At 34.3% G+C, this 14183-nt stretch overlaps 2 protein-coding genes across 17 annotated transcripts in view; one reads left to right on the top strand and one right to left on the bottom strand.

The window, feature by feature from the left end:
- Positions 1-1691, bottom strand: part of LOC143079394 (uncharacterized) — an 81338-nt gene extending 79647 nt beyond the window's left edge. For 6 of the 16 annotated variants that reach the window (XM_076254690.1, XM_076254691.1, XM_076254694.1 and 3 more), the window contains exon 1: positions 1256-1686. In XM_076254690.1, the coding sequence (XP_076110805.1) occupies positions 1256-1387 (132 nt within the window). In that variant the 5' untranslated portion in view covers positions 1388-1686. Of the gene's footprint in view, positions 1-1255 lie in introns of all 16 variants that reach the window. The other 10 variants (XM_076254688.1, XM_076254693.1, XM_076254701.1 and 7 more) reach the window with 5 other exon arrangements.
- Positions 1692-7480: 5789 nt separating this feature from the next.
- Positions 7481-9154, top strand: LOC143079389 (shootin-1-like). Its single transcript, XM_076254682.1, has one exon. The coding sequence runs from the start codon at positions 7558-7560 to the stop codon at positions 9010-9012; it is 1455 nt and encodes a 484-aa protein (XP_076110797.1). The 5' UTR covers positions 7481-7557; the 3' UTR covers positions 9013-9154.
- Positions 9155-14183: the final 5029 nt, after the last annotated feature.

The following is a 14183-nucleotide window of genomic DNA, read 5'->3' as shown; positions in this document are numbered from 1 at the left end:
AGGTAAAACATGACTAAGTATTGAATTGCTTAAAACCTATTTTGAGTAAAACCCTTTGTGACGGGATTGCTTCCCTTAGAACATTTGATAGATACTTAGTCAGCCTTAAGCGGTTGAGCTAAGGAAGTACTTCTTTAGCTCAGTCAGTTAACGCGCTGCCTTGTAAGACAGACGTACCGGGTTCGAGTCCCGGTGGAGACATGCAATTTTGTAAGATGAATCATGCTCTCCGGTTACATTGGCCATGGCCCCCAACTAAAAAACCCACTGTAGTTAGAGAGGAATTCTAGCTAGGGTATGTTTGTGTGAGAGTTATAATGGTATGATGACTCTTGAGGTGGGGGAAGTGTGACGGGATTGCTTCCCTTAGAACATTTGGTAGATACTTAGTCAGCCATAAGCGGTTGAGCTAAGGAAGTACTTCTTCAGCTCAGTCGGCTAACGCGCTGACTTGTAACACAGAGGTACTTGGTTCGAGTCCCGGTGGAGACATGCGATGATGTAAGATGATTCATGCTCTCCGGTTACACCTTAACAACTGAATTTGATTGAGTAAACTTCGTGCCATGACTATGGGGCTGCTTCATTTGTTCTAGGTCGGACTATGCCAGGTTCACCCTATCACGTGACCGGGTTAAATATGGCTGAAAATAAAACGAGTGGAACCGGCTGATATAAAGATGGCGACAGAAGTTCAAATTTATACTGTTTTGCTCTCGAAGCTAGGGAATATAAGAAATGAACCTGTAAACAATATAAATATATATTTTTAAAATGCAATCTTTTTCCTTAAGCCTTATTCATCATAAAAACGTTTTTCTGACATAAGTTTTATAAACTTGAAAATAAAATATAGCATATCAATTTATTATCGTCAAAGTTGACCAATGCAGTATCATATAATATAGTCTGATTGAAAAAAAATAAATCTTCACCTTTCAAATTCCGACAATTTATCTAAAATTACGCTTCCCGCCATACTTTTATGACCGGCTGATTGCTTGCCGGTGAGTGAAGACCGGCGAGGGCGGCGTATGCCTATTTGCGCCGGCGGCCGATTTTACAGCAAATGAAGCGACTGTGCCTATACCAGAAGCGTCGACCGGGCTAACCCGGGTTAAGCCGCTGTGGCAAATGAAGTACTACCTATATATCTGGTAGAAAAGTACATGATCTGTATGTTCGTTTTTTTTTATATATTCATTATTATTGTGAAGCTACATGGCTAATAAGAATAGGATTTGATATATCATACCTTTGCAGTGTCTTCCCCTGAATGGTCAGCTTCATCTAGTCTGCGAAGTCTTGTTTCGTAGAGCCCTTTGAATTCTCCAAGCAAATTTTGCATGCCACCATTCCTCTTTTTGGAACTGAAAGATTCAGACATTGTAAGGCTTCCCTCGATTTAAACAGATGGAAATCGATACCTGATACTAATTAAATGTCTCAATTCATGTGTCCTTTATCTTTAACACCATCTAATAAAAAAAACATTTAAATATTGTCGAACTGTTGCAGCGGAAGAGGTTCCCTGGTAATCTTGCTCTAGCTTGACCTAAAACATACAATTTCATTGGTTCCTAATGAAAACACTTTCTTATTCGGTCCAATCAAAAACGTCGTACTTTCACTGTTTATGTTTTTATTTAGCAGGCACATGTTTTATCTGTCTAATATGTCAAACTGCACAAAATTTGAGTTCCTAAACATCTCTTACGAATTATTTAGACATTTCGATCATTAAATCCAATCTGTCTTTATATCTAATAAGTTGTTTATATAAATAGTGTTAAAATGACAAGTGTTTATCCGGCCGGGAAACAAGTTTTGACTTGTGGCATGTTTGTATACAAAGACGGTCGATAATTTGATGAGATCCTATTCACATTTTAACACTCTTTATAATAAGTCAACAAAGCAATACACATTTATTTAGATTCTACTATCTTCAATCTTCCGAAATTGTACATCACGTCATCGGGATATGTTTATTATATGGTTGGCCATGTGGAATTTGCAATGCGGTTTTACATGAAATAATTTAAATGATATATAAAAAATAAAAAATGCATATATCATAACGGTAATAACCCTAAAGTTACAATAATTTGGATTTAACACTGCACATTTTTGGTTAAAAGTTTTAACTTGTAACTTTTTTTCCCTCCCCTTTTTCCTAAATCGATCGTCGTAAATTAATTTAATGTTTTGTTATAAATTAAAGCTGACCGTATGTGCAGGTGGTAATGCGTCAGGCGTCAAACGGTCATTTTCGGCTACCGTTAGCGTCAAATTGGTCAAAATTTTACCGTGATGCTTCAAAATATCCGGCTTATCGCGATTCTTCAGATGTCTCAAAAAATTATCGTTACCGTTATTTTTTGGGGAAAAAATAGCGTGATTCGTCAAGTTCAGCTGATTTTTTTATCTTCTAAAAGAAAAGTGTACATTTTATCGTCATGCACTAAAAATTACCGTTAACGTCATTTGGCAAGAATTTTTAAGGTACCCCCATTACTACCCTCGTATATCGGACTTATATCGTGATGATATTATACAGTATCGGGTTTTCCGCTCAATATTCAAAGCTGCACGGTTGCCAATGGCGGATCTAGAAATTTTCATAAGTGGGGGCCCACTGACTGCGCTAAGAGGGGGCCCGCTCCAGTCACGCTTCAGTGATTCCCTATATAAGCAACCAATTTTTTTCCCAAAAAGGGGGGGCCCGGGCCCCCTGGCCCCCCCCTCTAAATCCGCCTCTGGTTGGCTATGATTTTTAAAACATCCACTTCGTTTGAACACTGGTGGATAGTTGTCTCATTGACAATCATACCCTATCAGTATCTCCTTATTTTCTATATTTTAATACACAACGAACTTTAGTCGAATAATAACTTGAGCCCACCGCCTTCAAACATGTCCTCGATCTTTACTAAAAATAGGCAATTTTACGATTAAGTCAATAAAAAAATCTTAATTTCTAGAACACAGTCATAGACTACGCGTTTACCAAATGGCCATCTTTAATGAACTGCTTACCCGTCGTAGTGTCGTTGTTCTCCTCTAATATCTAATGCGTTTCCCTCAGTTTTAGTTTGTTACCCCGATTTTGTTTTTTGTCCATAGATTTATGAGTTTTGAACAGCGATATACTACTGTTGCCTTTATTTACCCTTCCGAAGCACTTGAATTCGTGATCACCACCGTGTAAGGATTTTGCCTTACTCCAGCATTAGTTTTTTTTAACATGTTTAAGTTCTTTGTCTTTTTTTCAGTTTTATTTTTTACCCTGTTGTATTTATTTGATTATTTTGTCTTTAGATTCTTTCAGTTTATCATGATTCCTTAATTGTCGCTTTACTGAATTCGAACATAAGCGCCATCAAAACCACATATGTACCCGTTTCTGTATGACGGTTACAATTGATGACTAAACTAAGCAAAGACCCATCAAAACAACATCTGTTACAATCATTTTTTTTAAAATAATACATATACTTTTAGATATTTGGGTGATATATTGGTTCTCAATAATGACGACTTCAGTGTGTATGTGTACTAAAGGAGATTTATCCTGTTGACCTGACTTTCAATACATTAAGCTAATACAACAATGGACACTGTCCTTTCCTGTATCTTGATATCTGTATCATGCCATAAACGAGAGACTAAACGAGAAGCTTAATACTCAAATTTATGATAAAAGACATAATTTTTCATTTTCTATTGTTGATTTTCCAATTTTAGATGGTGACGTTTCCTTGTCACCATCTTATGGTGTTTATTTATCTGATCTTGTTCGTTTCGCTCGTGTATGTAACAACATATTAAATTTTATTGAAAGAAATCTATGTATTACTGAAAAATTATTACACCAGGGTTTTCGATATCATAAAGTAAAAATAGCCAAAATTTTACTAAATTTTATCATCGTACGGTACAAGGAAATCATTCATGAATATAAATCAACATGTTCCTATACGTTCAGGTATTTCACATCCACTCTTTTATGGTAAAATTCCTCACAATGCACAAAAATGTGCTTGATATTCATATGATGAAGTCGTTATTTAATTGAGGTGTGGAGCTAACTGGCATGTCAGTAACTGGTAGTAGTCATTGATAATTTATGCATCATTGTCATTTTGTTTAGTTTCTTTTGTTACCTATTCTGACATCGGACTCGGACTTCTTTTAACCTGAGTTTCAATGTGCGTATTGCCGTGTGTGTGTTTTTTTTTTTTTTTTTTTTTTTTTTTTTTTTTTTTTTTTTTTTTTTTTTTTTTTTTTTACATTGGATAAAGGTCTGGGAGATCTCACAAAAGATGTTGAACCCCGCCGCAATTTGCACCGTCCCAAGTTGGGAGCCTCTGGCCTTTGTTAGTCTTGTATGGATTTTAATTTAAGTTCATTTATATGTTTCGGAGTTTAGTATGACGACCATATTATCACTGAAATAGTACACATTTATGTTTAGGGGCCAGCTGAAGCACGCCTCTGGGTGCAGGATTTTCTCGTTGTGTTGAAGACCCATTGGTGGGCTTCTGCTCTTTGGTAGGATTGTTGGCTCTTTGACACATTCCTCATGATCATTTCCATTCTCATTTTTTTACATTGACAAAATGAAACAATACAAAACTCCGAAATCCTAAAGGGACAATACAACAGACATTGATTAAATTTTATCATTTATCATTAAAAAAAAATGGCTGATTGGTTTCCATCCGTTTTTAAGTAAGGGAATGGTCAACAACGTTACTAAGAGTAGGAAAGCTAATCCTTCAAAAATCAACAAAATCAGATTCTAGCGAAAAGGATCAATTGTTGTACAATACTTCAGAGTAACGCCTGGAACAATCTTCCAAAATTGTTTCAACTGAGTGTTTCAACTATTACTGAGATGGAAAATTTGACAAGAAAATTTAAATGCAAAATTATATGCAGAACTAGTTGCGTATAAATTCTCTTTTAGAAGCCTCATTTTATTCTAACCAGCTGTAAAACAGGACTCTCCCACAACAAATAATAAGTTTTTTATAGATTTTGATTAAATTTAAATGCAAGAACATATCTGAAACCTAAGCATGTGTATGCATATGGGTAATTGCTTTTGCAGATAAAAGAGTGAATACGTTTAATAAATTTCCAGAGCGTTCAATTATTCGTTAGACGATCATCAGCCATCTTTTTTCTACCCCAAGTAGAAAAGCACTGATTTGTTTCCATTATCATGAAACATACGGATATTGTGTTATTGAAATTTGGAATTGCTGCATGTTACAAGTTTTTGGAAATTAGGTTACATTAAGGAATATATCTCTCCCACGCAAAGCTCTGATTCCTTCCCCAGCTTTGGTTATAATTTTTGAGCTTTTTGTTTTATCAGCACTGCATGTTTTTTTTTATCAATCTTATATCTTCAAATATTTTGACCTTGGGCATCACCGAAGAGACATTTATTGTCGAAATGAAGATGCAGTATAATTAGTTCCGTTGATGTTGTACCAAATACGTTTTTTTCCTAGTGCCATATAAATTTTACTGTTTGTTCTTGATTCTCAAACTTCCAAAACTTCACTAAAGCAGAGATGTCACTACAGTCGCCATTAACAGGGATCAAAAGGATGATGCAATTTGTAACTGGAAAATCTTCAGCAAAAACGTTTCAAAGATACCAAGCTTATAGTCTGTACGTCATTAAGGCATATGGAGAAAAAAGTAAAATTACATAAATACTGAACTCCGAGGAAAATTCAAAACGGACAGTAACTAACCAAATGGCAAAATCAAAAGCTCTAGCACATTAAACAACTGTAATATTCTTCACTTGGTACAGACTTTTTATATGTAGAGAAATGGTTGATTAAACCTGCTTTTACAGCTAGCTAAACCTCTCACCTGCATGGCAGTCGCATACAAATTTCATTATATTGACAATTGAGAGTTGTCTCATTGGCACTCATAATCTTAATCATAATAAAACAAACAAATATGTAAAAAATGAAAAACAACGTCATATATAATAGACAAAGCACATTAGCAAATACGAAATACGAAAATACAAAAAAAGTACAATAGAACACTAATACAATGACGGGATGTATAAGTACCGAGCCACGTCATTGAATATTACAAAAAAATATATATAGAATAAACATGCAGTTAAAGTAATACTTTACTCAGACAAATCAAAAAAATGCATTTGATTAAGATGATAAACAACGTCAATACCTATAGAACTCATCTATAGAAACTATACTTCAAAACCCACATCGTGAACCTCATGAGTTGTCAGGATCTATTTCTATATAACATTTGATATTATCAAAAACAAGTTTTAAAAGTTTAACTTTTCATCATACTTTTAACCGCATCCTTTAGACTAGTTCCAAGAATCACATGAAAAGACACAGGAAAATACTAAATATATGATCAAGAACGAATATATATATATTATTACAAAAATTTCCAAAATCGTTTTCCTACTATCACTTGTTTCCAGTAACTCCGGCTTCCGTACCGGATTTACAGTTTAAATTTAAAAAATCATATCAATTTAAATTACAGGGCTCCATTCATTTGGGGTGGATGTACAAGTACGTAGCCACGTTCAATTATTTTACCTTAATAAATAAATTTTACTTATTTTGCCACATTATTAAACTGCTATTCGTTTGGAAGGCTTAAATATGTAGTTTCTGCTGCAATTGACATACCGTTGTCAAATTTCAAATATTATACCAACTTGGATCGGTTAAGGCATATTTTTTTTATTTAAGGACTGCTATCCATGCAGTATTTGTAACATCTCAACTGCCACCACCTTTGGAAATTTAGAGTTGTGTCAGTTCACATCGCAAATAACTATTTTTATTTTGGCATATCTTTGTAGTCTTTTAGTGTTCGGAACTTTCAAAGTTGTACCAGCGTCTGTGATGTTCGCTTAAAATTTATAAATTTTCAAGATTTTGATAGTGTCTCAGTTTGAATATATTGACATGATTCATTTGACATCGTGCTATTATTGAAGAAGGATATTTATTATCCGAAATATCTAATATTTGTTCATTTTATAGTTATTATATGGCGATGTTGTACCCTTTTTGACTTGTTATATACATGTATTATATTTTGTAGTGTACAGTATCATTACATGATCCCCTCGCCCTGTAAGATTAATCGTTGACTATTGATTCAGTCATTTTATATATTATTAGATATACTGTTCTCATATATGATGTTATTTAGGTATTCATTTTTCATAGTTATCAACAGTTATGTCAGTAGTCATGTTAGATGGGACTAAGAACGGGGAATGTTTGAAATTAACTTACACAGAAAACTGATCTATCATATCTTTATTTATAATCTATTTTTGTATTTGAATATATATATAAATAGATACATGTACACCGTACATATTTAAATAACACATGAGTCAGTGAATCATAATACTATACAGGTAGCAATACATACACAGGTAAGTATATCCGGTGATTTCAATCCGAAATCATCAGCATTGAAAACTTCCTGGTTAGCACAAAAGCTTCCTTAAAAATGGACCCAAACGACTGCACAAACTGTTCTCAGTTGAAGCAAATAAAGGCTCTATCCAGGCAAGTTCTAAAGAAGTATGACGAGCTGCTGCATAAGTATAAAGAAAATGAGGATCAATATAATGAGATTGTCCAACGACTCAAAGAACGAGAAGGTATGTTGGAAGATATGAAGAAATTAATTGAACCGGCTATGTCCGAGCACGAAAGACTTATGATGAAGTACGATATTGAAATTGGCTGTAGAAACGAGGCTGAAAATGTTGCTAGAAAAATGACATTTCAAAACAAGGCCCTGAAACGTCAATCACAGGCCTTACTTGAACACATAGGGAAAATTGATATCACTCAAATTCCAGCAGAAATATTAGAGGAACCAACAGAGGGAGAAAATGATTCTTACAAGGATTATACCGACAATCTTAACACTACAATACAAGATCTAGAGGAAAAGGTATCGTACTATGCCACAGCACTTGCTGGAAGCAGAGAAGAATTGAGCACAGAACGCGAGGATAATATCAGGTTGAAAAAGATTAACTTTAACTTGAACAAAAACCTGAGCCAGACTAAAGATACCTTGCTTCAATATCAAAATGCAATGGTAGAACTGACATCTATGTCAGAATCTGCATATGAGGAGTATGAAGAATTAAAGAACAAATGTGAAATCGAGGCTAATAAGAGAAGTGAAACAGAGAAGATCATGCTTAAGATCAAAACTCAGAATGAAGCAATGAAAACCCAGAGTACCATCTTGCTTTCCAATGTAGCTAACGATCAACAATTGACCAAAGCTTTGTGTGAAGTAGAAGAGCTCAAGACGGACAAATCAAATTTGGAACAAAAAGTGAATAACCTTCAGAAAGAATTGGAGAGTTCATCCGATGTCAAATCGATAGAAGAACTGGAAACCGAGAAATCTAATCTCTCAATTCAAGTTGACGATTTGACTAAAAAGGTAACAAATTATGAAAACCTGTATTCAAATCTTGAAAAACAATATAAAGAACTTGAAGAAAAACTAGAACAGGCCCTGAGGCCACCTCCACCGCCACCGCCTCCTCTTCCTCCTCCTCCTCCGACGGCACAATCAAAAGGATTTTTGTCGAAAATGGCTAGTAAAAAGAAGAGAGCAAACATGCCTACCCAAGCAAATGCAGCCGAATTTGATCAACAGAGCTATGGACAAGCCTTGGATGAAATGATGAAAAGAATAAATTCAGGGAATGCCCTGTCAAAATCATCACGATCTACGAGACCGAAGCCGTCAAAAACTGAACCGTCCGGAGCTATGAAAGAGTTACACAGCGTACTAAATCGTTATAAGAAACCACACGATAAAATTGATGGTGCCCCTGAAGAGTCGAAAAGCTCAATAGATCCAAATTCAGAACTGTCTAAAGTCTTCAAGAGAGTGAAGAAAGCAAGTACAGACGATGTGTTTACTAAATAACATTCATTAGTTCAACTTTGTACAGCCTGTTTTACCATGTATCAAGCTTTAACACGCTTTTATGCCAGATTTTATATTGTTATTGAAATACCAACCTTTAACTCATTGCATTTATTTGGTATTAAAACTCCTCATATTCAAATTTCAATGTTTTGTTTTCAGTTCCTATTACTAAAAAGTAAAATCACAAAAATATTGAACTCCGAGGAAAATTCAAAACAGAAAGTTCCTAAACAAATGGCAAAATCAAAAGCTCAAACATATCAAAGGAATGGACAACAACTGTCATATTTCTCACTAGGTACAGGCATTTTCTTCCATAGAAAATGGTGGATTAAACCTGGTATTATAACATAGTACATATGTATCACACTTTTGTGGCTTTGTTACTTCTAACGTCCAAATTATTAGTTGAACTTGAAAATAACAGAAATTGAAAAATGCATTTGCCTAACTAAAGATACAGATTTATTTTGTGTCACAAATTACAAATACATAGTTCATCGAACATATCAAAATTGTCGTCCTATTCACGTCTTTTGACTATGTTGCATAACTTCTCGTAATGAAAGCGAAGTTGTATTTAAATGTGAAATCTGTTAAAACAACAAATTTTCAAGATATCAATTAGGCCATGTGAAACATTTATTCGACAATTAACCGACCAATATCTCATAAGACACACAAAACAAAAGCATACAGAAAATTAACAATATTCAAGCAAAGTTAAATGACACAGCACTTATCGGTAGTGTTATAAAAAAAGCAGTGATTGTTGTATTCATTTTTTTGTGATATAATTTTGAAATCATATTAAATAATAAGGACTTTATTCCCCTAATGTATAGCTCTTATTCCTTGTCTGGTTTGGGATTTACTTGTGGTCCATTTTTGTTTAGTTTTGTTAACTCTTCATGCAGTAGTGATATATTTTTTTAGTCATTCAAATATGTTGGCCTCCCGCATCACTAAAGATATGAGCATGTTGTTATAAACCATTATGGTGTTGTGTCATATTAACTTATAAAAATGAGAATCTGGTGCAATAAAATGTTTACCTTTAATGTTATTATAGGACTAAAGTGAATAAGTAAATGGTGTTTTTTGCGTATCCTTATTCATAGACGCAAAAAACACCATTTACTTATTCACTTTAGTCCTATAATAACAGTACTTTCAATGGAAATGTGCAATGCATAGAACACTATTGCATGGGTAATCATACAAAAAAATATTGATTGCAATGCAATTTGGCCTATTTGTTGGATTATTGTTTGCTTAATGTCGAACGGCCAACGAGACAAAATAGCAGTACATAGGCTTGTTAAAGTGGATCGATCTGGATGGAGTGCGGGGAATATGAACTGCAACAGCAAGAAATGAATATGAGAAAAAGAGATAAATGTGTAGGCTACCTGCAGACCATACGGAAAGTTGGTGTAACTGTTCTTTACTGTTATCAACTGTTCACGAAGGTTTGCACACACTCAACACGGATTTAAGGATTTGAAATCCCTATTCCAATTCGTCATGATCGAGTAGTAATATCTTTCACACAGTAAAATAAAAATAAAAAACGGCTCTCAACATTGGTATCGCTGTCAGATAGCAGAAGTTCTGTCAACCATATTTCTGTAATTTAATCAACATTGGCTCTAAAGTCAATGTGAACATTAAATGACTAAACACAGATTTGTGCACTAAAATACGATTTCTAAATGCTGAAATAAATCAAAAGTAAAGGCAAAAACATAAAACTATATGGAAAATTCAAAACTGAATGTTCCTTAACAAATGGCAAAACCAAAAGCTCAAAACCATTAAACGAACGGATAACACCGTCATATTCCTGACTTGGTACATGCATTTAAATTGTGTAGAAAATATTGGATACAGACCAGTTAATGGGTATGATTCTCGTCATCGGGTTTAGTAAATGGCAGCATCTTATACTATACTAACGCGGAAAAGAGTATAATTTGTGTTTTTTAAAGTTGGTTACCGAAATTCAAGCTCCTCTGTGTTCTATAAGTACCATGCATAGTCACATGTGTCATCCATTCTTATAATTATTCAGTTTGTGCTATTTTGGGAGAAGAACGAAGAAAAAGTCGTTTGGATATTGTTTCCGTCACCAGACCGACTTTTAAGTCATATTCAAGACTTCCGATTTTAAAGTTTTAAAGAGGGGTAAAGGGTAACTTTTTAAGTGCAACGCGTTTTGCTACTTTTTATTTCACGTGCAGCGGTGAAAAAGGTTCGTTATTCACCGTGTTTCGTGAAATCGAAAACAAATCAACGTGCAAGAAATTTTTGATTGTTCATTAATCGTGAAATGACAATTTTATTTCGCGTTCTTCCGTGCAGGTAACCCCTTTACTCCCCTCTTTAAACATAATTTCATAATTACTCGGGGACAGCACATTTATTTTCGTGTTATTCTGCATGCATACTATGATTATAATCCTATAATATATAAAGACTCTCTATATAATATAGCAGTGATCGCCGTGGAGAAGACATTTGGAATTGATAGTTAAAAGCAAATACATTTTATTTGATATATTATATGTATGTTCATAGTATACAGAAACGCGAAAATCATGGAATTCAACAGAAAGCAAAAAACATAACGGACTTTGGAAAACAGGGAGAGGGCTTGAAATAATTGTCCTGTCTCCAAATGCCTGACATAAATTTTTTTACAAAAAAATCATCCTACAGTTTATATACTTCCAACCAAGCTCTAAATACCCGCGATTTCACGGGTCTGTTCTAGTGGTTATAACACAAGTATCACATATGACCACATCAAGTTGGAATTCGGGACGTCAAGATGCCAAAAATTTTTAGAACACGAATAAATATTTCTGCATGAAATTTAAAACTCAGAAAATACTGTTGAAGGGCACCATCTTAGTTTTTAACATCAGACTCGCATATGAACACAAATGAGTTCCATTTGTCACAACCACAATCCGGGCATCCCTTCCTCATATATGGCACTATGGTATGCATCTTATTGCCGGAATTTTCCTTTGTAAAACAAAACGTCTCACATTTTTTCACTTCAGATATTTTTAAGATGTGTAACTCATTCCACATTTCAGTCAGTGCTTGTATTACATACATCTCATTGAATTATCATGATAATACAGATACTGCCAAGAATGGAAGGTTCGCTTCCTATCTTGATGTTTTCCTCTACATTGACGATTTCTGAACTAGAATCTATAACAATTGTGATTATTTCAACCTTCTAATTCCCAACTTCCCATGTGTCAGTAGTAACATGGTATATGTTCCATTGTATTGCGTTTATGTTTATGTTCATACTATGCTGACTTCACTATCAGAAATAATCTATTCTTCTTACACACAAAAAAAACCTTACTGGACCACTGTCATCAATACGACAACACATAAGTTGAACTGGTAGTGGTTGTCATTTGCTGCTGCATAGTTTTGCATATAAATCGAGCCGTTAGTTTACTCTTTTTGAACTATTTCACATTTCGAGGCCTTCGATAGCTGATTATGCGATATTGGTTATTATCATTGTTGAATACCGTACGGCGACGTAAAGTTGTTAACTTGTTTGTCATTTGGTGTCTGTTGAAGAGTTTTCTCATTGGCAATCATGCATAGTTAGTCTTGAACAATTCAGTATACTTATGATTAATCGCAGTGGTCGTTTTTTTTTTGTGAAAACGAATCCTGGGGTTGAAGTCATAAAACTTTGCTCAGTGCTCAGAGCACAAAAATCATGCTCGAAACATGAAATCCAACATTTTGATAGGTTGATTTCGGAGTACGAGTACAAAATACAGATATACCTGTACATATTGAGCGGATGGTTGAGTTCATATGTATATATTAAGTCATAGATATAGTTAGCGTTTCGTCCTGGTTGACTTACTTTGCAAGAAACTTTTTCCTATAGTTGCAAAAACTGCTTCATAAATGCGCTGGAAAGACAACTTAATGTCTTCAACAACATCATACCATTTTGAAAAGAGAGAAAACTTCATATATAGTTTGGCCATCTTGGCACCAGTAATATTAGTACTTAGTATTATTTCCACAAATGTTGCTGAGAGCATCAGTGGCACGACTTCGAGAATCATTGTGATTACTACAAACACTTAGATAAACATTATATGTCTGTCCCAAGTTATAATAGGAGTCTGCTATCTGGTTATCGTTGATAGTCCTAGCCGTTTCCAACTGATTTATTCCGGTACTTTGTTTTGATGCTATGTGGTTACACAAAACCACCATTATATAAATAAGAATATGCCTGTACCAAGTCAGGAATATGACAGTTGTTATCCATTCGTTTGGTGTGTTTGAGCTTTTGATTTTGACATTTGATTAGGGATTGTCCTTTTGAATTTTCTTCAGAGATCGGTATTACTGTTACAAAGCACTTTCATCTGCATATTGGATATAAATTTCCCAACTTATTTGGCATTAGAGATCTTGCAGCTGCGACGCAGACTTTATAAACGTCACCAGTCTCTGAAAAGACGAGGAACCAGTGTTATGCAAAAGAACGTCTCGTCCTTTTTCTTTAAAAACGTAAATCGGAAGATGTCAAGACCTTGTTGATAAACACTTCGTATCAATTACACAAATAATACACGATGGCCTTGAAGTATATATTTAAGGTACTGACGTTGTTCATTATCTGAATTACGTGTATTAGTGTTCTTGTATTTATCTTTGTGAATTATTACTTTTACTGTTAAAACAATTTTTGGTTTTATCAATTGACATGGCTCGATATTTGTACATCCCGTGTTATCAATGCTACGGTACAATTCTGTATTCTTGTCTTTCGTTTTTGCTTATATGCTTTGTCTATATGACTTTTCGTTTTTCTTTGTTGACAACTTTGCTTATTTTTGTATTCATTATGATCATAAAACAATGATGACTTTTGTGCCACTATTCTTGACAATTTTACCTTTGAGTTTGGTATTGTAGTTATTTAACTTTTTTTAACATTTACAAACATGTAAAACTCCGCCTTATTCTTCTGTCATTCAGTGGTTGTCATTGGTTGCTTTTGTTTAATTTTTGTTTAGCAGAAATCATTTCTTAATGTTTTACATTTGGTCTTGCCTATGTGCTTGTGTTTGAGGCGATGCTCTATGAACTTTGGCATC

This window comes from Mytilus galloprovincialis, chromosome 6 (genome assembly GCF_965363235.1).
Source record: "Mytilus galloprovincialis chromosome 6, xbMytGall1.hap1.1, whole genome shotgun sequence".
NCBI lineage: Eukaryota > Metazoa > Mollusca > Bivalvia > Mytilida > Mytilidae > Mytilus > Mytilus galloprovincialis.
This window is presented reverse-complemented; position numbering and strand designations above follow the sequence as displayed.

Excerpts from the sequence above, each read along its gene's own strand:
- LOC143079389 (XM_076254682.1), top strand. The coding sequence starts at position 7,558 with ATGGACCCAAACGACTGCACAAACTGTTCTCAGTTGAAGCAAATAAAG.